Below are 26,021 nucleotides of genomic sequence, written 5' to 3'. Positions count from 1 at the left end.
GTTTTACAAGTGATAAATTGTTTTATAAAACATTCTACCCCTCCTAAGATAATGTATGACTGTGCCAACACTTGGGGGCAGTATTGACACTGTCCGCATCGTTTATTGCCTGAGGGCAAGGATTTGTTGAGCCAAGACTTGGTGCGATTAATTTTACCGGCCGATAATGTGTCCCCTATAGTTTTACTTTTCTTAAAAGTGAACATGGGCTTATTAAGGGCAGCGCCTTTTATATCGTCATCTTGTTCTAAAATGTGCCAGTGTTTTCTGACGATGTTGTTTAGAGTTTCATTCATAGGGGAATTCTGGAAGGAAAATGTGAATCTCTTGGAACTGTCATTCTGGTAGTTAACCGCTTTATGTTTAGGTTTACGCAGGGAAGAAATACTCATACTGCATGTTTTACTGTATGCATCATTAATGACGTCAGAGGGGTACCCTCTCGTCATTAGACGTCTGCGTAGTTCATTGGCTTGGATGTGAAAGGACTCGTCATGACTGTTGATGCGTCGGATTCTGACCATCTGGCTGAAGGGTATAGATTTTTTCACGGATGAGGGGTGGGAGCTAGAGTAGTGCAACAAAGCGTTGGATGCTGTTTCCTTACGGAACACCGATGTGTGAATAGAATTACTGATAATTTCAATTTTAACATCTAAAAAATCAAGTTTATCACCGCCGAAGTTGGATGTGAACAGCATGTTAACTGAGTTATGAGTATTCAGATATGTGACGAAGTCGTGGAATGTCTCGGATGAGTCATTCCAAATGATGAACACATCGTCCACATATCTGAAAAAGGAGACAATGTGTTTAATATAGGGATTATTAACAGAAAAAATCAAATTTTGTTCCAACAAAGACAGGAAGAGATTGGCGTACGTACAGGAGACCGGCGTGCCCATGGCAGTGCCAGTCTCCTGACGGTACCAATCCCCCTCAAAAGTGAAAAAATTGTTCTCCAGTACAAACAACAAGGCCTCACTGATGAAAGACCTATAGGCGGTAGACTGGCCCGTACGTCCAAGGATGTGGTCGACGGCCCCCACACCCGCATCATGAGGGATGCGGGTGTAGAGGCTCTCGACATCGATGGACGCTAATGAATATCCAGGCTGCCAAGACACGGTATCGAGAGCATGCAGGAAATCATTTGTGTCCTTTAGATAGGTGGCAAAAGTGGGCAGAAGGGGACGGAGAGCCCAGTCAAGGTACTGCGATACTCCTTCAGTCACCGAGCCGACCGCCGAGACGAAAGGATATAATAGTAGTTATATTCTTGTATATAGGAGCAGTATTATAGTAGTTATATTCTTGTATATAGGAGCAGTATTATAGTAGTTATATTCTTGTATATAGGGGCAGTATTATAGTAGTTATATGCTTGTATATAGGGAGCAGTATTATAGTAGTTATATTCCTGTATATAGGGGGCAGTATTATAGTAGTTATATTCTTGTATATAGGGGCAGTATTATAGTAGTTATATTCTTGTATATAGGGGCAGTATTATAGTAGCTATATTCTTGTATATAGGGAGCAGTATTATAGTAGTTATGGTTCAGGGAAGAAACAGAGTGCTGCACCTCACACCTATGGCTGATACTAGTGCCGCTTGGCTAAATATAAAACACATCAGAATTTTGTGTATGAATTGATCAAGCCATACTGCCCCATGTACCTCGTGCCGGTATCTGATACACATGGGTCCCTACACTAAGTCCACACCGTGCCAGTCAGTGGCCACCAACCCCGCAGGCGTGCACAGCCAGGGAACGGGGGCCATGGGACGGCCCTGCGACCCCCATGCCACAGGACCAGACCCAAAAACACCACACCAGAACCCGGCCAGCACCGCCGGCGGAGAAGGTCGCCCCCAAGCAGCACAAGTCTGGATAAGGTATTGCGCTCACCATAGCTGCAGCAAACAGAATGGGAAAAAACAGGAGGGATTAAAACCATGTGCACTCAGGTGTCTCCTGCTAATTGCGGTCATGTGGGTCTCACCAGGAGGAGTGCAAAACACGGAGAAAAGAGAGAAACAAAATGCGGTTCAGGGAAGAAACAGAGTGCTGCACCTCACACCTATGGCTGATACTAGTGCCGCTTGGCTAAATATAAAACACATCAGAATATTGTGTATGAATTGATCAAGCCATACTGCCCCATGTACCTCGTGCCGGTATCTGATACACATGGGTCCCTACACTAAGTCCACACCGTGCCAGTCAGTGGCCACCAACCCCGCAGGCGTGCACAGCCAGGGAACGGGGGCCATGGGACGGCCCTGCGACCCCCATGCCACAGGACCAGACCCAAAAACACCACACCAGAACCCGGCCAGCACCGCCGGCGGAGAAGGTCGCCCCCAAGCAGCACAAGTCTGGATAAGGTATTGCGCTCACCATAGCTGCAGCAAACAGAATGGGAAAAAACAGGAGGGATTAAAACCATGTGCACTCAGGTGTCTCCTGCTAATTGCGGTCATGTGGGTCTCACCAGGAGGAGTGCAAAACACGGAGAAAAGAGAGAAACAAAATGCGGTTCAGGGAAGAAACAGAGTGCTGCACCTCACACCTATGGCTGATACTAGTGCCGCTTGGCTAAATATAAAACACATCAGAATTTTGTGTATGAATTGATCAAGCCATACTGCCCCATGTACCTCGTGCCGGTATCTGATACACATGGGACGTATCAGATACCGGCACGAGGTACATGGGGCAGTATGGCTTGATCAATTCATACACAAAATTCTGATGTGTTTTTTATTTAGCCAAGCGGCACTAGTATCAGCCATAGGTGTGAGGTGCAGCACTCTGTTTCTTCCCTGAACCGCATTTTGTTTCTCTCTTTTCTCCGTGTTTTGCACTCCTCCTGGTGAGACCCACATGACCGCAATTAGCAGGAGACACCTGAGTGCACATGGTTTTAATCCCTCCTGTTTTTTCCCATTCTGTTTGCTGCAGCTATGGTGAGCGCAATACCTTATCCAGACTTGTGCTGCTTGGGGGCGACCTTCTCCGCCGGCGGTGCTGGCCGGGTTCTGGTGTGGTGTTTTTGGGTCTGGTCCTGTGGCATGGGGGTCGCAGGGCCGTCCCATGGCCCCCGTTCCCTGGCTGTGCACGCCTGCGGGGTTGGTGGCCACTGACTGGCACGGTGTGGACTTAGTGTAGGGACCCATGTGTATCAGATACCGGCACGAGGTACATGGGGCAGTATGGATTGATCAATTCATACACAAAATTCTGATGTGTTTTTTATTTAGCCAAGCGGCACTAGTATCAGCCATAGGTGTGAGGTGCAGCACTCTGTTTCTTCCCTGAACCGCATTATAGTAGTTATATTCTTGTATATAGGAGGCAGTATTATAGTATGTATATTCTTGTACATAGGAGCGGTATTATAGTAGTTATATTCTTGTATATAGGAGGCAGTATTATAGTATGTATATTCTTGTACATAGGAGCGGTATTATAGTAGTTATATTCTTGTATATAGGAGCAGTATTATAGTAGTTATATTCTTGTATATAGGGGGCAGTATTATAGTAGTTATATGCTTGTATATAGGGAGCAGTATTATAGTAGTTATATTCCTGTATATAGGGGGCAGTATTATAGTAGTTATATTCTTGTATATAGGGGCAGTATTATAGTAGTTATATTCTTGTATATAGGGGCAGTATTATAGTAGCTATATTCTTGTATATAGGGAGCAGTATTATAGTAGTTATATTCTTGTATATAGGAGGCAGTATTATAGTATGTATATTCTTGTACATAGGAGCGGTATTATAGTAGTTATATTCTTGTATATAGGAGGCAGTATTATAGTATGTATATTCTTGTACATAGGAGCGGTATTATAGTAGTTATATTCTTGTATATAGGGGCAGTATTATAGTAGTCATATTCTTGTACATAGGGGCAGTATTAGGCTTTGTTCACACTACGTATGAGACCGGCCGTTCCGTGACCCCGTCCGGGTCACGGAACGGCCGGTCTCTGGCCGGATCATCTCGGCCGGTACTTAAGTAGCGTCCGGATGATCTTTCCGGCCGCAGAGCTCTGATGTGGGCACATCAGCGTGCGCCCTCATTAGAGCGTACCATAGCACACAGTGAAGTGAGCGTCCGGAGCCGCTCGCTTCACTGTGTGAACTGATAGGTCTTTCTGCGGCCGGAATTAACTGAATTCCGGCCGCAGAAAACTGACCTGTCAGTTATTTGTGGGGCCGCACAGATTCCGGCCGGAGCATATACGATGTGTGTACGCTCCGGCCGGGAACCCATTGCTTAATAGGCTGTGTTCCGCTGCGCAAAAACTACGTCCGTTGTTACCATCCATAGTTTTACGTAGTGTGAACATAGCCTTATAGTAGATATTTTTTTAATGTTTTGTAGATGTCTTCCAAAAACCTTTTTGGGGCAGTAAAGTAGTTTGTCCCATGTCATCACCATTTTTTACAATCAATAAGTTGCACTTTGCAGGCCCTAATAATGATATCTTCTCCCCAGTATGCAGGAATTAACCATCGGGACGGCAGGGATTGATGTGAATAGTGGTTTCCCGGTGATTTTATACCTGCTGTTACACGCTAAAGAACAAAAAGCGAGGCAGGAAGAGTTTGTTTTGTCATGTGGTGTCACACGAGAAAAACAGCCGACATCATGGGATTTACACAGTGACAATGTTTTTACAAGGTCTTCAGTTCGAACCGGTTCAAGACAAAACAACAGTAACCCAACTGCAGACATCTCCCCCCAGTTTGTATAATCTGAACACTTGGGGGCCAATGAATGGGCCCCGTGTCATGTACACTGACACCTGTTTACAGTTGCTGTATTGAAATCATTGCTGGTTTACACAGGGCCCGACATAATCCTCCTGTACACAAGACGTTGTGGATGGAGAATAGTGACTCAGCTGCGCTGTAATGTATACAGAGGAAGCCGTATGTAAACTGATGGTATAGAACGGGAAACGTCTTATCTACACAACGTGATGTGTTTGGTAAAATAGCAATCTCTGACTAGTTTTGTCTATCATTGTGGAAAACCCACATGATGTCTCAGTCTTGAAACCTATATTTTAACTTGTTAGATCTTGTTGTTCTCAGAGACATAAGCCACCACCAGAGGAGTCAGAATACATTCACACTTGCCTACTCTGAAGCTCAACTGAGCATGCATGTGGGCCTCCACCTGCAAGGACAATGGAGTATTATGGTAGTTATATTCTTATACATAGGAGCAGTATTATAGTAGTTATATTCTTGTATAAAGGAGCAGTATTATAGTAGTTATACTCTTGTATATAGGAGGGCAGTATTATAGTAGTTATATTCTTGTATATAGGAGCAGTATTATAGTAGTTATACTCTTGTATATAGGAGGGCAGTATTATAGTAGGTATATTCTTGTATATAGGAGCAGTATTATAGTAGTTATATTCTTGTATATAGGAGCAGTATTATAGTAGTTATATCCTTGTATATAGGGGGCAGTATTATAGTAGTTATATTCTTGTATATAGGAGCAGTATTATAGCAGTTATATTCTTGTATATAGGAGGCAGTATTATAGTAGTTATATTCTTGTATATAGGAGGCAGTATTATAGTATGTATATTCTTGTACATAGGAGCGGTATTATAGTAGTTATATTCTTGTATATAGGAGGCAGTATTATAGTATGTATATTCTTGTACATAGGAGCGGTATTATAGTAGTTATATTCTTGTATATAGGAGCAGTATTATAGTAGTTATATTCTTGTATATAGGGGGCAGTATTATAGTAGTTATATGCTTGTATATAGGGAGCAGTATTATAGTAGTTATATTCCTGTATATAGGGGGCAGTATTATAGTAGTTATATTCTTGTATATAGGGGCAGTATTATAGTAGTTATATTCTTGTATATAGGGGCAGTATTATAGTAGCTATATTCTTGTATATAGGGAGCAGTATTATAGTAGTTATATTCTTGTATATAGGAGGCAGTATTATAGTATGTATATTCTTGTACATAGGAGCGGTATTATAGTAGTTATATTCTTGTATATAGGAGGCAGTATTATAGTATGTATATTCTTGTACATAGGAGCAGTATTATAGTAGTTATATTCTTGTATATAGGGGCAGTATTATAGTAGTCATATTCTTGTACATAGGGGCAGTATTAGGCTTTGTTCACACTACGTATGAGACCGGCCGTTCCGTGACCCCGTCCGGGTCACGGAACGGCCGGTCTCTGGCCGGATCATCTCGGCCGGTACTTAAGTAGCGTCCGGATGATCTTTCCGGCCGCAGAGCTCTGATGTGGGCACATCAGCGTGCGCCCTCATTAGAGCGTACCATAGCACACAGTGAAGTGAGCGTCCGGAGCCGCTCGCTTCACTGTGTGAACTGATAGGTCTTTCTGCGGCCGGAATTAACTGAATTCCGGCCGCAGAAAACTGACCTGTCAGTTATTTGTGGGGCCGCACAGATTCCGGCCGGAGCATATACGATGTGTGTACGCTCCGGCCGGGAACCCATTGCTTAATAGGCTGTGTTCCGCTGCGCAAAAACTACGTCCGTTGTTACCATCCATAGTTTTACGTAGTGTGAACATAGCCTTATAGTAGATATTTTTTTAATGTTTTGTAGATGTCTTCCAAAAACCTTTTTGGGGCAGTAAAGTAGTTTGTCCCATGTCATCACCATTTTTTACAATCAATAAGTTGCACTTTGCAGGCCCTAATAATGATATCTTCTCCCCAGTATGCAGGAATTAACCATCGGGACGGCAGGGATTGATGTGAATAGTGGTTTCCCGGTGATTTTATACCTGCTGTTACACGCTAAAGAACAAAAAGCGAGGCAGGAAGAGTTTGTTTTGTCATGTGGTGTCACACGAGAAAAACAGCCGACATCATGGGATTTACACAGTGACAATGTTTTTACAAGGTCTTCAGTTCGAACCGGTTCAAGACAAAACAACAGTAACCCAACTGCAGACATCTCCCCCCAGTTTGTATAATCTGAACACTTGGGGGCCAATGAATGGGCCCCGTGTCATGTACACTGACACCTGTTTACAGTTGCTGTATTGAAATCATTGCTGGTTTACACAGGGCCCGACATAATCCTCCTGTACACAAGACGTTGTGGATGGAGAATAGTGACTCAGCTGCGCTGTAATGTATACAGAGGAAGCCGTATGTAAACTGATGGTATAGAACGGGAAACGTCTTATCTACACAACGTGATGTGTTTGGTAAAATAGCAATCTCTGACTAGTTTTGTCTATCATTGTGGAAAACCCACATGATGTCTCAGTCTTGAAACCTATATTTTAACTTGTTAGATCTTGTTGTTCTCAGAGACATAAGCCACCACCAGAGGAGTCAGAATACATTCACACTTGCCTACTCTGAAGCTCAACTGAGCATGCATGTGGGCCTCCACCTGCAAGGACAATGGAGTATTATGGTAGTTATATTCTTATACATAGGAGCAGTATTATAGTAGTTATATTCTTGTATAAAGGAGCAGTATTATAGTAGTTATACTCTTGTATATAGGAGGGCAGTATTATAGTAGTTATATTCTTGTATATAGGAGCAGTATTATAGTAGTTATACTCTTGTATATAGGAGGGCAGTATTATAGTAGGTATATTCTTGTATATAGGAGCAGTATTATAGTAGTTATATTCTTGTATATAGGAGCAGTATTATAGTAGTTATATCCTTGTATATAGGGGGCAGTATTATAGTAGTTATATTCTTGTATATAGGAGCAGTATTATAGCAGTTATATTCTTGTATATAGGAGGCAGTATTATAGTAGTTATATTCTTGTACATCGGAGCAGTATTATAGTAGTTATATTCCTGTATATAGGAGCAGTATTATAGTAGTTATATTCTTGTATATAGGAGCAGTATTATAGTAGTTATATTCTTGTATATAGGGGGCAGTATTATAGTAGTTATATTCTTGTATATAGGAGCAGTATTATAGTAGTTATATTCCTGTATATAGGAGCAGTATTATAGTAGTTATATTCTTGTATATAGGAGCAGTATTATAGTAGTTATATTCTTGTATATAGGAGCAGTATTATAGTAGTTATATTCTAGTACATAGGAGTCTAGTAGTTATACAGTAGTAAAGATGAATGAACGGCACTCACCGGAGAGATGGATTGCAGCTTTATTTCAGTGAAACATAGCAGGGAGAGGGATATTGCTGACACTCTTAAGGCACTATTACATGAGACGATTATCGGCCATATTTGACCAATATTGTCCGTATTTGGCCGATAATAGTCTTGTGTAATGAACAATGTCGGCTGATCGTTGCTGTCATTTGCCAGGCGGTGCCTGGGTGATCGTTAGATCGTCCGGGCAGCCCACGAAAGATAGCAGTGGTTTGCTGCCACCGTTCCTATTGCTTGGAGCTACGGCAGCTTATCGCTGCTATCCTGATCGTTATTGTTTCAGCATGTTAAAAGACAATGATCAGCCGACGTTATGCATGTTTACTGATCATTGTCTTCTATTACACTAAGCGATTGTCGGTCGTAACGGCCGATATTGGCCAAATACTGCCAATAATCAATCCGTTTATTAGGGCCTTTAGTTTATATACAGTATATATATATTTTATGCCAAATCATTTAGATGGTTCTGTCAGGGCTTTGTAACTTTATTAGGTAAGAGCCCCCCCACCCCCCATACCATGTAAGATGACTCCAGTATTATACATGGTAGGTGGGGGCCCTGTTCTAGATTTTGTACTGGGGTCCTGGAGCTTCCTGTTACACCTCTGTTAGTAAAGCAGCTAGTACTCATCTCATGTTAGTAAAGAGCTGACATACAGCTCCCTGGGTTTGTTCCAAAGCCGACCCTGTGATTCCTTCTGATATCCTGTATCCAAGATGGATCCAGATTGTTTTTCCATATTGAATCGATTTGCGCTCCGGTTTATGTCAGTCTTTAAGCCGATCCCAACCAAATGTGATAAATATCCTAATTTTATCCACATTTTGTAAGCCTCCTAATATCCATTTGTTAGATGAGTCAGCCTCCTCTGTTCTGGACGCTTCATCTCTATGCATGTTCTCCGCGTCCGTTGTTTTACAAGGTAAAAAAAAGGAACATTTTTCACATCTACCTTTTCCTCTGTGTTGGCCTCTGACTTGCAGCTGTATCCTCTAGGACGGCCAAGTCTCTGCCTTTCTGCTGAAATATCTGCAGGGAAACAAACAGTAATAGGGGGGCAAGTGCTTCGAGCAAAGTTTCATTTAACCCTTATGCCTTCAAGTCCCTTAAAGAGCCAGTACGTGCCAAATTTCCTTATACCCAGCCCATACCCTATGACCTGACACTTTCCGTATATACCCTGCCATTTCATCAAACATTCCCTCATTATGTAAGAAAGTTGATAATATCTCTTACCAGAAAAAAATGCCTGTTTTCTTATCTTAAAATCATCATTCACTGCTGCTCAAGTCTTGATAGGGGATACAGTCGTACAGAAGGATCAGTTACATGCTACCTGTAGAAGTCAATGGGGACGGGTGAGAGAGTAGGGTGTAGTGGATGGGGAGAACCTAAGCACTTAAAGAGGCCGCAGAGGGACTAGAGGAGCTTACAGGGGGGAATTTAGCAAGAATGGTCTAAAATAAAGCCCCGCCCCCATGCCGCCTGCCGGATTTACTAAGAGGCGCTCCAAAGTCAGTGTAGATTTTTTGCCATGGTTTACGCTTGTGCAAAATCCTGTGCCTTTCCCCCTGGTGTTCACCCAGGCGCACAATGATAAATTTCCCCCAAAAATGACTGAGATCCCCCCCCCCCCCCAAGGTTGGAAACTTGCTGCTTACAGTAGATGACGCTGGTATAGATTAGTCACTCTTTAAAACCAAGAGCTATGGGGGAAAAAAGCAGCGTCCTCAGGTTGTGTGTGGTATTATATTTCAGCTGCATTCACTTCAATGGAACTGAGCTGCAATACCCCACACTCAAACTGAGGACAGAAGAGGTGCTGGTTCTGGAGAAAAATGTATGACAGAATGGCTCGGTCCAGACTTAGGCTGGGCTCAAACTAAGTTTTTGCTATCTGTTTTTTGCAAAAAAAAAACAGATAAAAAACAGATGCATGTTTTGATCCGTTTTTCCATTTAATGTCATTAAAAAAAAACGGATCAAACCCGATCCGTTTTTTTTTAACGTACACAAAAACGTAGTTGACCTCATTATTGTGGCTGTTAAAAAAAAAAAAAAAAACTGATCCGTTTTTTTTTTTTTTTATAATGGAATTCAATGGAAAAAAACGGATTGCAAAAACATAGTGTGAACTCAGCTTTGTCGTGCCACTTGAAATTCCAAGCGCAAGTGAGCGGTCACCGCAGTCCATGATAGACGCAGTAGAGATGGACCATCAATTCAGGAGCACAAATAATTTATTAATAAGCGCAGCGCGTTTCGGCATCCACATATAACTGAGCCTTTCTCAAGCATGTCATAACAAAGTCTTTTGAGCTGCGGTGACTGATGTATACCACAACACGCTTTTGTAGAGTTTGGCCTATTCCGGCACAACTCCACCAGGTGCGTTCATTTCCATACAATTTAGTGTGTGCTCACCTCTGCTGATTGTATTGCACTAGTAGACGCCCTCTTGTTTGTTTCTATGGTTCTGGAGGAAGGCGGCCATGTTTTTCTTACCCCATTTAGAGTGAATTAGTACATCGTGTTTGCAGGGTTCCTGTAATTCATTAAAACATTTTGTTATATTTTTGGCTACAATACCTCTAATAAATGCATTTACCAATCACTTATATTTGTTGTTTCTTTGTTTTTTAGGAGAGGATTGCTGACAATTTACATGGCCAATCAGGTAAGAAAAGAACCTTTATTTTATTTTATTTTTTTAAACGTCAAATGTATTATGCCTTATTATACGTAAGTGCCAGATTACCCCTTTAAGTTAACACTTTACATTGCTGTCAGCCATACATGCATACCGGTCTTGGTTAAGCATACGCGTATTGTGAAGGAGGGGGGGGATAAGCAGCTGTGGCGGGCTTCTCTTCCCGGCTTTCAATCAAATCTGGCTTCATAGAGTGTAATGATAAAAAGTCCGATTTTCGTCCGGTTACGCATTGGGCAGGTTCAGCTGACGTTTCTCCACCATGGGCAGCACCTATAGTCTGTATGTTCTCCCTGTGCTTGAATTCTGTGATTGCACCTGGGATATTGGATTGTCTTTCCCCCTTTTACATCTAAAGGATTTCGACCGTCCACGGCCACAAACACCGCACAGAACAGCTAGATCAGCACTCGTTTTCAGGGCTTTTAGACGGCACAATTAATCGAGCAGCCGGGCTGCATGAACGATCTCCGATAATGATTTATAAGGCTGCTCAAAAGATGCGATCAGCTGAGGATCGGGCGCCTTCCCACTCCTCGATCGCCATCACTTTTACACGGCCAAATATCAGCCAAATGGCCGTTTCCAGCAACACTCATTGCCGATAATGTAAAAGGCCCTTAGTCTAAACAACTCTGCATATTGCTTATATATACTGTTTGATGTCATTTTCCGTCCCCTGTGCTTGCATGGCTTTCCTTCAGGTACTTCAGTTTCCCCACAGTTCAGTTTTGTTTTTTTTTTGAGGGGGGGGGGAAGGGCCCCGCCGCCCTCAAAAAAAAATATATATATTAGGTTAATTTTGAAGTAGATTGTAATCCTCAATGGGGGCAAGAACCAATCTCTGTATGTTCAATGCTGTAGTATATGTTAGCACAAATTAAACGGGAACTAGAAGAATCTAATCTGCTGATAGCCCCCTATTGCGTATGTGGTGCTGAGGATGAAGGAATGTCTCTTACCTTCCTCCTCGTCTCTGTTCCCGTGTACTTAGTTGTTTACCCCTTGGTCCGGTAAGACCGTTTGAAGCATTGCCCACCCCCATGGAGCCGATCCAGCCCGTCCCCTCCATTGATTATCAATAGAAGGGGCGGAGCAGCGCTGAGAACGGACTTACCAGACTGGGGAATGAACGGCTGAGTACACCGCAACGGTGCTGAGGATGATGGTAAGAGACAGCTGCATCCTCTGCACCTCCTGTACAATCCTGTCTATCCTGTCTTACCTACTACCAGCAGGTGAGACTCAGGGACCCTAACATACCCATAAGACATATGATTCCAGAAGAGGTATATAAAGGCATCAGTGCGATATGTTCTTGTTGGGGTCAGATATCACAGCGTTATATTGGTGGTAAGTGATGCGCCCGTATAGGATTCTGGCAGGTACTTTATTCTGATTATAACTATTGCCCCTATGCCGTGTCTAGTGAGAATCTATAGTGTCCGTTCAGTTGTTGTGTATGACGGTTGTGGTCGCTCCTACAGACAGTAACCCTCACACTTGGGAGGTCTTGGAGAGAAGGGACCCTGTGTTTCCTTATAGAGGTGCCGCAGTGCAAAAATGTGAAAACACAAGATGTTTTTACAGCGACGTCTGCCGGGTGTTCTTCTTCAGGGAGAATGTGAAAGAATTCTGCCTGTATATATTTTACTGAGCTCATCTAAATAGTTAACCCCTTCATGCAGGTTTTTTTTTTGTTTCATTCCAATAGTTGGAACCTATTTTTAGAAATATTTTTTATCGTTATATAGATCAAAATTAATCGATAATCGTCCTGTGTAATTGCAGGCAAAGATCGAAAAATTGTTTGTGTGTCGTTGATGGTTCATTTAGATCTGACGCTAAAATCATTGTTGATTGGTCGCTAATCTTTCGCTGTAATTCCACATTCTCACTAAGGCTCTGTTCACACAGAGTAAAACTGGCGGAATTCTGTGAACGGAGCCTAATCAGATGAAAGTAACATCTGGATCAGATGAAAGTAACATCTAGATCAGGTGGAAGAAACGATCGTAGTAATGTCATAACTATCGTAGTGTGTAATATGGTGAACGATTTCAGGATAACGATAGACCATCTAGTTTGCGATCATTTATCGTTAATCGCTAATTCTTAAAAATTGCTTTGCCTAATATAACCCTAAGGGGGAGATTTATCAAACATGGTGTAAAGTGAAACTGGCTCAGTTGCCCCTAGCAACCAATCAGCTTCCACCTTTCATTCCTCACAGATTCTCTGGAAAATGAAAGGTGGAATCTGATTGGTTGCTAGGGGCAACTGAGCCAGTTTCACTTTACACCATGATTGATAAATCTCCCCCATAGTGTTAGGGTCCTATTCCATGGCCTGATGGGGGCTCGATTAACGATGTAAACGAGCGCCGATCTAGTAGATTGGCGCTCGTTTACTGGGCCTATTCCACGGCCCGACAATCATTAGCGAGGGTTGCAGGGACATCGTTACCGATGTCCTTGCAGCCCTTGTTTCATACATTACCTGTCCAGGCGCAGGTCTTCTCCTGGACCCGCGCGGCAGCATCAGCTTCGGAGAGGCCTGACTGAACTGACAGAACGCACAGACAATCACTGGCCGCGGCAGTCCTGGCCAGTGATTGCATGAGCGCTCTTTCAGCTCAGACAGGCCGCTCTGAAGCTGATGCTGCCGCGCGGGTCCAGGAGAAGACCTGCGCCTGAACAGGTAATGTATGATGTTTGTGAAATCGTCGGTTGCCCGTCGCACTATTCCACGTAAACCTAAGTGGACGATCAGCCGATGACACGATCATCGGCTGATCGTTCTCTCTATTCCACAGAGCAATAATCGGCTTAATCGGGCCGATTATTGCTCTGTGGAATAGGCCCCTTAGACAGTGCAAACTCAGACTAGACAAAGTAAAAAAAAAAAAAAAAAAGTTTTCTATTAGTTGCATATCTTTTAGTGCAATTTCTGTTACTTGGAGTCGTGAACAAGATACGCCCCTTTCACAACACACCCCTTTCTAAATAAGCCACACCTCTTTTTTTAAAGCAAGGCTCGAAAGTATATAAAACACATAATAAATATGACACAAGTTCTATAACCTATTTTTTTCCTACTAAATTACACCAGTATTCTGTCACATTTTCGATACTAGATGTGCCCCATTGTGTATTGTATAGATTTCACTATTTATTTAGGGAGGAGCTCTCTCAACCACACAATGTGCGTGTATAATACGTGTTAAAGGGCATTATTTTTTTAAATCAACTGGTGTCTGAAAGTTATGCAGATTTGTAATTTAAAAACCTCAAGTCTTCCAGTACTTATCAGCTGCTGTATGTCCTGCAGGAAGTGGTGTATTCTTTCCAGTCTGACAAAGTTCTTTCTGCTTCCCCCTCTGTCCATGTCAGGAACTGTCCAGAGCAGCAGCAAGTCCTCATAGAAAACATCTCCTGCTCCGGACAGTTCCTGACATGGACAGAGGTGGCAGCAGAGAGCACTGTGTCATACTGGAAAAAATACACCACTTCCTTACTGGGGGGTTCAGATGTCAGACGTGTGTCGATCAGCGGATTAGTGGGCCGAGATGTTATAAAAACTTACTGCCATGATTAGACATTACTAGAGATGAGCGAACCGGGTTCGAGTCCATCAGAGCCCGAACTTTCGGCATTTGATTAGCGGTGGCTGCTGAACTTGGATAAAGTGTTTTCCAGACAACCTTAGAGCTTTATCCAAGTTCAGCAGCCCCAGATAATCAAATGCTGATCGTTCGGGTTCGGATCGACTTGAACCCGAACCCGGTTCGCTCATCTCTAGACATTACCTTTAAAGCGACTCCGTACCCACAATCTGACTCCCCCAAACCACTTGTACCTTCGGATAGCTGCTTTTAATCCAAGATCTGTCCTGGGGTCCGTTCGGCAGGTGATGCAGTTATTGTCCTAAAAACAACTTTTAATCCTGCAGCGCTGTGTCTAACGGCCGGGGCTTACATTTGTATGTGCATTAGGCTGGCACACCCTCTCTGTCCTTCCTCCCTGCCTTCCTCATTATTAGGAATGATCTAGGAACATTTTCTGCTGTGTGAGCTTTGCACAGGTGTATTAACGATCCAGCCCATGTTCATTATACACACAGGTGGGGAATAGGAAGCAATCTGCCTGGAGCATTCCTAATCATGAGGAGGGCGGGGAGGAAGGACAGAGAGGTTGTGCCAGCCTAATGCATATACTAATGTAAGCCCCGGCCGTTAGACACAGCGCTGCTGGATTAAAAGTTGTTTTTATGACAATAACTGCATCCCCTGCCGAACAGACCCCAGGACAGATCTTGGATTAAAAGCAGCTATCCGAAGGTACAAGTGGTTTGGGGGGGGAAAGATTGTGGGTACAGAGTCGCTTTAAGTAGAGGTATAAAAATAATATAATAATCATTTAAAATTAGTACTATTTAGCACCAGTGAAGTAGGTTATTCTGACTACTGGATTCTAAAGATCCCAATAATCCAGCCTTAAAGTGAATGATTCTAGTTTAGCAGATTATGAAGGCTAACGGAAATTAGAATCTCTTATAATCCAGCAGTGACACATATTAATTTTACTGTAAATATCGATTGGTTGAAGGGATAATCCAGTGCGGGAGGGGGGGGTATTCTTTCATTCTTTCAAATCACTTGGTGTTGGAAAGTTACGTTTCTTCTATTAAAAAGTCTCAAGTCTTCCAGTACTTATCAACTGCTGTATGTCCTGCAGGAAGTGATGTATTCTTTGAACATTGTTTGGTATCATGTCTGTGATAAATAAATTAGCCGTCTGACGGTCCTTTAGGTGATTCCAGAATTTTTTTCAGGGGTATATTGATAGTTAAAAGAAGAAACCAGTCCTCTCTACAGCCTGTGTCAGGAGTTTGGGTTACTGGCCGTTCTCTTCTTTGGCTGCGGCTCTCCGCTGAGTTCATCTTGTCTCTCAGGAGTATTTCACGCACAACATTAAAACAGATGTTTCAGATGAAAAAATAAAAAAGTAAATGTGAAAGCAAAAATTCTGATTCGGTCTCTCTTTCGCTCACCATGGTCCACTCATAGAAAACACATCAGGTGTTGTCAAAGTAAATGGGGTGGAACATGCGTGTCCACGTACATTCTGCCACTGGGCCATTAAAAAATATTTTCAAATCAACTGGTGTCAGCAAGTTATACAGATTTGTAAATTATTTCTATTCAAAAATATTCAGTCTTCCAGGACTTATCAGCTGCTGCATGTCCTGCAGTAAGTGGTGCATTCTTTCCAGTTTGACACAGTGCTCTCTGTTGCCACCTCTGTCCATGTCAGGAACTGTGCAGAGCAGAAGAGGTTTTCTATGGGAATTTGCTGCTGCTCTGGACAGTTCCTGACATGGACAGAAGTGGCAGTAGACTAGGAAGAGAGAGAGAGCAGAGAGCACCGTGACACCAGTTGGTTTTAAAACTATTGTTTTTTTTACTGGAGTACCCCTTTAATACCATACTAATGATGGACAATAAAACACTTTCCATTAAATACAGTTATAATTTAAGATCCACAATCCATAATATAAATCAATGACCAAATCAGGCTGTATCCATTCAAACTGCCACGTTCTTCATCATTGCATACACAGTATACTGTAAAAACATCAGAAGATATTCAACAGGAACAACAGTGTTCAGAAATTTAAATATTTAGATTTAAACCTTTACTTTTCTATACATTGTTATGCTAATTAGCTTCTGATGTTTTTGATGTAATTTTTTCACCTCCTTCCTCATCACCATTTTCTTTGCACGAGGGTCAGCTTGCTTTAAAGGGAATCTGTGACTAGGTTTATTTCAACTTTAATGAGGGCAGAATAAACTGCTAAACAAATTGGTATATTGCTTCCATGATTCTGTTCAGCCGATCTTCTAATATGCAGGACACCCCTCCCCCGCTCTCTAGCTGCTGATTGACATTTGACTACCTATACACAGCAAGGTTCGATAACTGCCAATCAGCAGCTGGTGGGCGGAGTTTTCTGCTTCTCATGAATATCCAGGACTACTGGGCTCATGCACATAATGGAGAGGACTACTTATTGTCTATGTTATTCAGGAGGAGATCTCTGGATCAGCTGCACAGAACAGTGTAAGTGATACATCATTCTGTTCGGCTTCTCTGTCACTAGTTTATGCTACCCTGAGATAGGACACCATAAACCTACTGACAGTCTCTTTAATGACAGACCCAATTTTCAATTTTCTCATCTTCAAAAAGCAATAGCACTCTGATTTTGTCACCTGCAGGGCTGATTGGAGCTTAAGTTTTTTGCGCAACAATCTTTAGTTTTTACTAATATATTTTTTAAATACTTTTTTTATTTTTATTTTCATTATTTTTCTTCTGATAAATAAGGTTATAAAAATTTGCAATCCTGGCGCTTTTTTGTTATGGCTTAATAGATCGGACAATTGATATATAATATGTTTATTTATTTATTTCTATGTGTTTTATATATAAAATGGTAAAGTGAACTTTTATTGGGGTAGGGTCTTTGTCCTGTTTTTTAAAATGTTTTTTTTTTTTCTTTTTTTTCTTCTTCACTTTTAAGTACCTTTAGGGGACTATAACATGCATGCATTACATTACTAACACTGGTCAATGCTGTAGCATAGCATTGATCAGTGTTATCGGTGATCTTCACATAGAGCCTGCCTGTGGCAGACTCTATGAGATGATCTCCCATCTGACTGCACGGAGGAAGGCCATTCAGTTCAAACGATCTGGAAAACAGAGATCACCCTGATCTAAGAATCTTCATCCCTCCAGCTGCTGCAAAGGTACAATTCCCATCATGCCTCGACAGCCAGAACTTTAGTTGGTAGATAATTCTTCTATTTGGCCCCCTACTTTGTAGCAGTGCTACTATAGTTTGACTTATATGGACAAATATGCAATGTAAAAGTCGTATCTCATGTTGCTTTCCACTTGAAATTTAAGAAAGAGATGGATAAACCAATTGCCGTCCTCTATTAGATTAGGCTACTTTATTGGACCAGTACCCCCGATGTCGTTCCCAGCACCCCCCCCCCCCTTAAGTTCACCCAAGGTTAACATTTCTGTCCAAATATCCTGAAAATATGTAATTGTCAGGAAATGACTGCAGCAGCCGGGTAATGACAACATCATTCAGTCTTGTCATGACCTATATGTAACAATGGAGTCCAAATATGACATGAAGACTCCTTTCTCCCCGCCATCTGCATCTGTTTCCTGCTTTACAAGTCTCTTATCGGCTCGGAGGCTCCTCTTCCTGAGGGTAAATCGAGGAAAGTGCTCTCAGATTGCTCTTCTGCGTCCTGTCACATTCACGTGCTCTGTGAGCTCGGAGCCCAGGATCCTGGATGTGACTGAGGAGTAGAAATGTGAGATATAGAAGGATCTGTCCACATCTGCATGGTGATTCGCATCTATAACAGTAAACAACAGTGCCACCCTACAGGCTACAGAATACACCCCAGCTGCTGCAGAGCCTCATACCACACACATCAGCTGCTGCAGAATTTCATACTACACATATCAGCTGCTGCAGAAGCTCATAATACACATCTCAGTTGCTGCAGAACATAATAATACACACCTCAGCTGCTGCAGAACATCATAATACACCTCAGCTGCTGCAGAACATCATAATACACACTGCAGCTGCTGCAGAACATCATAATACACACTGCAGCTGCTGCAGAACATCATAATACACACCTCAGCTACGGCAGAACATCATAATACACACCTCAGCTGCTGCAGAACATCATAATGCACACCTCAGCTGCTGCAGAACATCATAATACACACTATAGCTGCTGCAGAACCTCATAATACACATCTCAGCTGCTGCAGAACATAATAATACACATCTCAGCTGCTGCAGAACCTCATAATACACACTGCAGCTGCTGCAGAACCTCATAATACACATCTCAGCTGCTGCAGAACATAATAATACACATCTCAGCTGCTGCAGAACATTATAATACAAACCGTAGCTGCTACAGAACATTATAATACACACTGCAGCTGCTACAGAACATCATTAAACTCACCCCAGCTGCTGCAGAACCTCATCATGTACCCCACATCCATTGGAGAACCTCATAATATACCTCAGCTGCTGCAGAACAACATAATAGACGTTATCTTTTGCAGAACCTCATAATACACACCTCAGCTGCTGCAGAACATAATACACCTCAGCTGCTGCAGAACCCCATAATACACCTCAGTGGCTGCAGAACATCATAATACACCTCAGCTTCTACAGAACTTTATAATACTCACCTCAGCTGCTGCAGAACCTCATAGCACACAGTTCAGCTGCCAAACCTACTTTATTTGTGACATGGCTGTACTGTAACATCTAAAGACCATTACGTCACCATTACCATTACCATATTACCATTAGACGTCACCTTATCTAAAGAGCTTACAAACTCTTTCTGATTTCCTTTTCATTGTTTTATTTCTTGTTCTTATAAATCACATGGGAGTTAAATAAATGGATGGTGAGCCCATAGGTCAATGTCATTACCAAAGCCATAAATCACTAAAGCGACATATTTTCCAATAGGAGACCATGTGGGTCTGGACGTTGTTAGGGTCCCTCTCCCTGTATCCAGCACCACAATGAAGGGGGGGAGGGAGTCCCAGTGGTGGCATTTTGTGGTCTGACATGGCTAATTGGTTTTGGCATGCCAGCCCTAGGAAACCTCATCCATCACTCTGGAACAGGAAGCTTGGCAGAAGTCAGGGAAAACATTCAGGACTTTGTTTCTAGCTGTTATGCTACACTGCTAAACCATTCACATGTCCCAGAGCTAAAAGGGCTCCTCTAGGTTTACTTGACCCATTCACTGCTGTCAGAGAAGGCTCCATACCCGTCACCTGAGCCTACAACGTCTATTGCTGCTTTTGTTTAATGCCAACAAAGGTAAATGGTAATGTTTACAGGTGGGAATACTCAATATAGCATTTTTATTGCTCCAGTGTATCTAAAGTTAAGCCACTACCTTGTATGTTGTCATGGTAACAGACTACAAACACTGTGTTGTCTGATCCTGCAATGGCTATTTTTTTCCCTTTTTTTAACTTATCTATCATATGTAGTTGCAAAACACCTGTATATAATATTTGTATATTAATATTATATCAGATCCAGGTAAAACCAGTCACTACGAACAGTCTATTTCCTAAATGTATACTTTCTTTGCCAGACTGAAAAGCATGATATACTTGTGATGACCCCACATAAACCAGATATATTTGGGAAATGCACCAAACAGTTTCTCGTAAGCCACGCTACTGGTATCTGATTGTTACTGCTGCAACTCCACCTCTTGTCAAAACGGTTGCAACCTCTTAAGGTCTCCATACACTTTATGCTTTAGTCGACCATTTCCACCGCAAAAGGGTCAGCCATCAGTGTGACGTTTATGGGCTTCTCTCAACTCACCACCGACAGATATTGGTGGAGATAGGGGTCGGATGTGATGGAAAATCATCACCTGACCACTTTGTTCTGGGAGTGCTAAGCTACAGCCAGAGCTCTATGGCTGCGGTCTACCCCTCCCTATAGAAAACACAGGACTGCTCAACTGTGTTGATATTCTACGTATAGGGAGGACAGGGGCCGAATGGGAGAGATGACTAATGGCCAATCAATCAGTTATCAGTTATTGAAGGTTCATGGGGACCTTTAAACCTTTGAGATGCCTATTTCCCCTTTAATAGTTTTCTGACATTCAATTGACAGCTATTCCTTCTGGTGCCCATATACAATGAAACCTTTTCAGAAGGCCACCCTCTTACTTAGACTAAACTTTGTGGGATGCGCAGAGGCTATTTACTTCAAGAAGACTACCCCTATAGAAGACCACATTTTAACTTTGGGTGGTCTTCTCAAAGACTGTACACTCTTCTCTTAGCATACATGTCTTTTCATTGGTGAGAAGATAGACTATGACACCCAGCTATCTATGGTGGTGTGTAAGTCCCATTACACAGGACAATTATCTGCCCAATCAGGTAGATACCTCCCCGTATAATAGGTCCGCTTATTGCTTACTTTTGACACGTCAAAAATACTCTAACACATCTAATAGGAGGTGTGTGGCCACTGGCTGAGTTATTCTAGGGCCATACGAAAATCTAACAAAATCTATCACTAATCCTTCTCACTCCCAACATGAGATGAGCGCAACACAAGCAATCTCGAGTCCAGTTGTACAGCCATAGGCTGTATCCATGTTTTTCCAGACTCCCTAGGGCTGCTTTGAACTTCTTCTTCAGCCACCGGAAACCAAATGCTGAACGATTGGAGTTACGTGCAACCAGTTACGCTCGAGTTAAGCCAACCAGTCTCGGTAAAATGAGTGGGTTTGGCAACTTTTCTATGTGTGGGAGCCTTTATAGGTATGACTAATTATAGGAACCTTTTAGACAGTGGCTTCTGGTTGAACCCATGGAGGTACCATACAGTCTTTTGGTTAAACAGTCTTTAAAACAACAAGTTATATAAAGGGTAGATTTCCCCCAAAGTGTTTTTGCCAGTAGGTCTTTTCAGTCTTTCTATTTGATATATGAGGTTTCAAAAAAATGTTGGGGAACAATGGTGGCTAAAGGCATTTGGATCTGAAAAGCCAGGCAGATGGTAGTCATGCTGATGCCCAACAGAAAGGAAAGTATGTCAATAAAAATCCTCCAGGGCTCACACTGAACCCTACAAGCTCTAAAGCAAATTTAACTTGGACGTATCTGTCTTCCATCACAATGGCCAGTTTGCTTGTAAAACCAGCTTTGTCTGGTGTCCCCACAGTAGATGACCTTTGGAGGTGGCATCTCACCCTGCTTCTTCTCTCCAAGACTTTGCTCACAGACGCCTTGTTATTACAATCCTAAAACACACATTAATATTAGACGGCCCACAAACAAGCCTCCATTAACATTAATATTTTCGGGGGAAAGATCCCCCGGCACAGAGCAGCGATTCATAGGACGTGAATTATTGTCCGAGACGATAGACACTTGTCCGATTCCTCTGTTTGTGTGACACAGGGACAAAGGAAAGCTGCTCTCTATACATTTAGTGTGCAATGGCCCTCAATACGAATCATTAGGATTCCATATGTGGACAAAGCCGCCATTGTCTAGCATGGAGAATGGGAATGTTATGAGCCTTTTGATTGATCCTCCATAGGATTGTAACAAACCTTCCATTATTTCGACACTGACCACTTTTGAAGCTTGATCCCTCTGATTGATTGGGTGGGTGGTCTGCCCAGGGGACAGCAGGTACTACAATTGCCTGACTCATTTAATATCCATTAGCCTAGAAAGTTGAGACTACTGATGCGACTGTGAAACTTGCCTCCTTTTTCTAACGTAATCATTATATTTTATTCAATAAAGGTAAAAATAATCCCTTAAAGATTAAAAAAAATAAAATAAATAGGGCCCGCATGTGGACATAACTTTGCGTACAGATTCCAGGACACTGTACACGAGGGGATTATATACATTACTTGGGACAAGAAGGGCAATAGACATGAAGCAATAGAAGACCCTGACCATGGGGCCTCACAAACTACAAGATTAGGGGAGGGGGACAGTAGGTGAGGTCAAAATATCTTCATATAGCAGGACAGTGGCTGCAGGACGGTTGTAGGTTTAAATTTTTTTTAGTTGAGGGAGAGTCTGAAGTGTTAGGGCCTTATTACACGGGACGAATATCGTTCGAAAAATCGTTAGATTGCTCGGATTAGTGTAGTGTAATAGCAGACAACAATCAAACGATTAGTTTGGACCTACTTTTACCGTTGATCGTTCACAAATTGTTTTCATGGAATAAGACGTTGTTTGGTCGTTCACAGTAGCAACGAACGCAATAGCGGTGACAAGACGACCGCAAGAACAATCATAAGTAACTATCATCGTTCCGTGTAATTGGGCGAACAATTTCAGGTCGTTCGCAGTAGCGTCCATTTGAGATCGTTTTTCGTTGAAGAATCGATTCATGTAATAGTACCCCTAGGGTGGTGGGGTCTATAATATGAGGAATGCACAGGATAAATCTTGGAGAGCATAGAAGGGTGATTGGAGATTGCACACGGGGAGGTATCGTTATATCATGTCAGAGATGTATAGGGGGGAATGGTTGTGGGCTACAAATTGTCTGAATCAATGTATTGGGAGGTCAAGCTAGAAATGTATAGGGGCACAGGTTATGGATCAGACATTATATATTGGGGGGTATCACACTCCAATAGGCAGTGGTTAGCCTGTAAATTGGTTGGCAGAGTGGAGAGACAGAGGAGTAACAAAAAGAGCGGTAGACTGGGTGGATGAGTTGAGATTTCTTCTCTTCCCAGACATCAAAGTTAAGAGCGGAATATATACATCACTTATGCAATAGCTCAGGTACTCTTGGGGGTTTGTCTCAGAGCTAAGATTTGACAACTGCATGGGTTATAATGTAAGTTGTCAGAACCGTGGTATTCCGCTCCTTAGACATCATTTTATTATGTTGAAATAAGGCCAACTAAGGAAAACTCAAATGACGTGGCTGACACCAAGATGCTCACCTGAAGCCAGCTATGAGTTACGTTCTTTGTGCCAGTCTGGTTGCTAGGGATATACTGCCTAACAACTACAGTCATAGAATATTCTGAGTAACTATGCTGTCTCTGCTGCTTCTCCTCCACATGAGACATAAGAGAAAGCAATAAGCTCAATTACCCCATAGACTGTAGCGACACCTATGGTGATACGTTAGAGGAGTCTAGATCCTTGAGAGATCTTGACAGGTGCATTTTATAGAGTTAGCGGAACAACAACAACTCTATATCATGCTCGCTTCTCTAGTGTCAAGAAGGCATCGCTGAGCTGCAGCATGCATGCTTCTTCCTCCTCCACTCCTCCCTGCTTGGCATTCAGTACTGAGTAGAGATGAGCCTATGGTTATATCCATGTTTTCCTGGCTATTATCGGGCTGTCTCCACCTTCTTCACGGAGCGCCCAGACATTCAAAAGCTGAGCGGGCTGCTTTGTACAAACTGTAATAAAGCACGCTTCGCTCATGTCTGGCGTCATGTACATCAATCAGTCAAGACCGGAAAGGGTGGGGGAGGGAGATGTGCATGCAGTAGCCCAGCAATGTCTTCTTGAGACTTGAGGTCCACAGGTTTCTCTGACTTTCCAAAAAAGTGCATTTCATAAATCGTTCTTCTCTTCGGTGTGAGACTCTGCAGTGTATACAAGTGACAGTGGATAAATATAACTGGATGAAATATTTCTTATACACCTCTAGCTGTTATATGATACAACATCGTATTTTCAAGTGGTGGAGTCTACAGTCCTCATTGTCCATCCTTGCCAAGTTTTTCATTTTTCTCACAGCTGTTTTTCCACTTTTCTTCACCCCAGTGAAACCAGTATGAATTTTTCAGAGAATCCAGCACCATCTCTTGGAATTGAAGTCTCAATCGGAACCTCAATGTTCAGACAGGATCCTAATTTATTTTCTCCACGCAGTTCTCAATGACATTCGAGTGGGACTTGAAAGGAAAAGCAGGCGCTGACCCTGCTACGTGTTCATGTTATTCTTACCACTGACTATAAAATATCCAACTTCATTTTTATTAGGAGAAATTCCTACAATGAAATGACTCCTTGAACTTGGAGGGGCCAAAAGGGCTTATGCAATTGGATCTCTTTGTCAGGTCCCTGAGCTGAGTGGTGCAGTCACGATCACAGAGATGGGAGGAGATGGTTCTCTGGAAATCTTGACGTTTCCACTAGACTTTGCATGTGAAAGACACAAGGGAATCGGGGGATTAACTAGTATAGTCTGTATAACACATTTTCTTCTTCATGATTGTTTAAAAAGTTGTGTAACACTTCGTAAATGTGGAGAGAGTCAAAGAAAATTATTAGAGTTTGGTTTGACTCGTTAAGAGGAACCTATATTAATAGCTAGTTGCTCTCGTTGTCCTGCAATAATCCCATCCTTGACATTCAACTTCTTGAGACCTTCGTTGCCGTCATGGGAAGACAGTCATAACACTGCATAATATGTTCTAAGGAGGTCCTTCGAAGGTACCTACCATTCCACTTGTGTGGCAGGATACCTTCTCCAAACTCACAGACACAGGCACACTACTTTCCTTAGGAGTGGCGTATGGAGGAGACACTAGTCTATTAAGTGTATTACAATGCAGTCTATGGAGCTTCCAGCAGTTTTGTACACTGCTCGCTTTAAGAACGGACTGTGTACCTGCCAGAGCTTGGGGTAGGTGTCCGGCCATGTAAGTGGAGACATAAACAGAAAATAGTACCCGTCAAGTGCTAGGACTTACCGTATATAATCCACCTTCGTACACATGATAAAAACTGACTGAGATTTGTTTAAAGATTAGGTTTTTAGCAAACCATTTGATCAAATACTGTGTACCATCTCACCATGTTAAGGTCATCTCAGAAAGAGATGGTCCTACACTAACAATGGCCTCTCTTGGGCTCACGTTAAAGGGTAACTCCGGGCCAGGGGGTATTTTTTAGGATCGCCTGGGAGGGGATGGAAATTGAAGCCGGAGGTCACTTACCTCCCCCGTTCCAGCGCCGTTGCCCGATACTCCCATCCTGCGGCTGCTTCCCCGCTACTACCTCTGAACCCCTTATAGTTGCACCCCTGTATCATGAGTTACAGTCTCATGGGTATTCCCTAAATGAAAACTTCAAAATGGTGAAATCAAAAATTTGACATCTCCTTTAAGAGTTTTAGGAAACTGTGCCAAAACCTGGCTCTGGAAGATGTTTCCCTATAGATACACTTGTTGCTTCATTTCACAGGAGTAATGTATCCTTATCCTCCAGGATAGTTTCCAGATGATTAAGTACTTGAAAATCCCTGTACCTTTCAGCCTAATGAGAAGCAGGCAACAGTCTATTTGTCAGGCCCCGATGATAGATGAGGGATTTTTTTTTTGTTTGTGCCTCAATTTATCTGTGTAAAAACAATAGGAATAACAGACCTTGTTTTTTTAGGTGCCTTTCCGTCTGGGAGACT

The 26,021-nt window shown here is 42.4% G+C and overlaps 1 protein-coding gene across 1 annotated transcript in view; it reads left to right on the top strand.

The window, feature by feature from the left end:
• The window catches only part of TMEM135 (transmembrane protein 135), a 271,742-nt gene that overhangs the window by 97,220 nt on the left and 148,501 nt on the right, over positions 1-26,021 (top strand). Inside the window, exon 4 of the mRNA XM_069969670.1 lies at positions 10,859-10,892. Coding sequence (XP_069825771.1) covers positions 10,859-10,892 — 34 coding nt within the window. The remainder of the gene's footprint in view (positions 1-10,858; positions 10,893-26,021) is intronic.

This window comes from Dendropsophus ebraccatus, chromosome 5 (assembly GCF_027789765.1).
Source record: "Dendropsophus ebraccatus isolate aDenEbr1 chromosome 5, aDenEbr1.pat, whole genome shotgun sequence".
In the NCBI taxonomy this organism is placed as follows: domain Eukaryota; kingdom Metazoa; phylum Chordata; class Amphibia; order Anura; family Hylidae; genus Dendropsophus; species Dendropsophus ebraccatus.
Note: the sequence above shows the minus strand (reverse complement) of the source record. Positions and strands in the feature narration are given on the sequence as shown.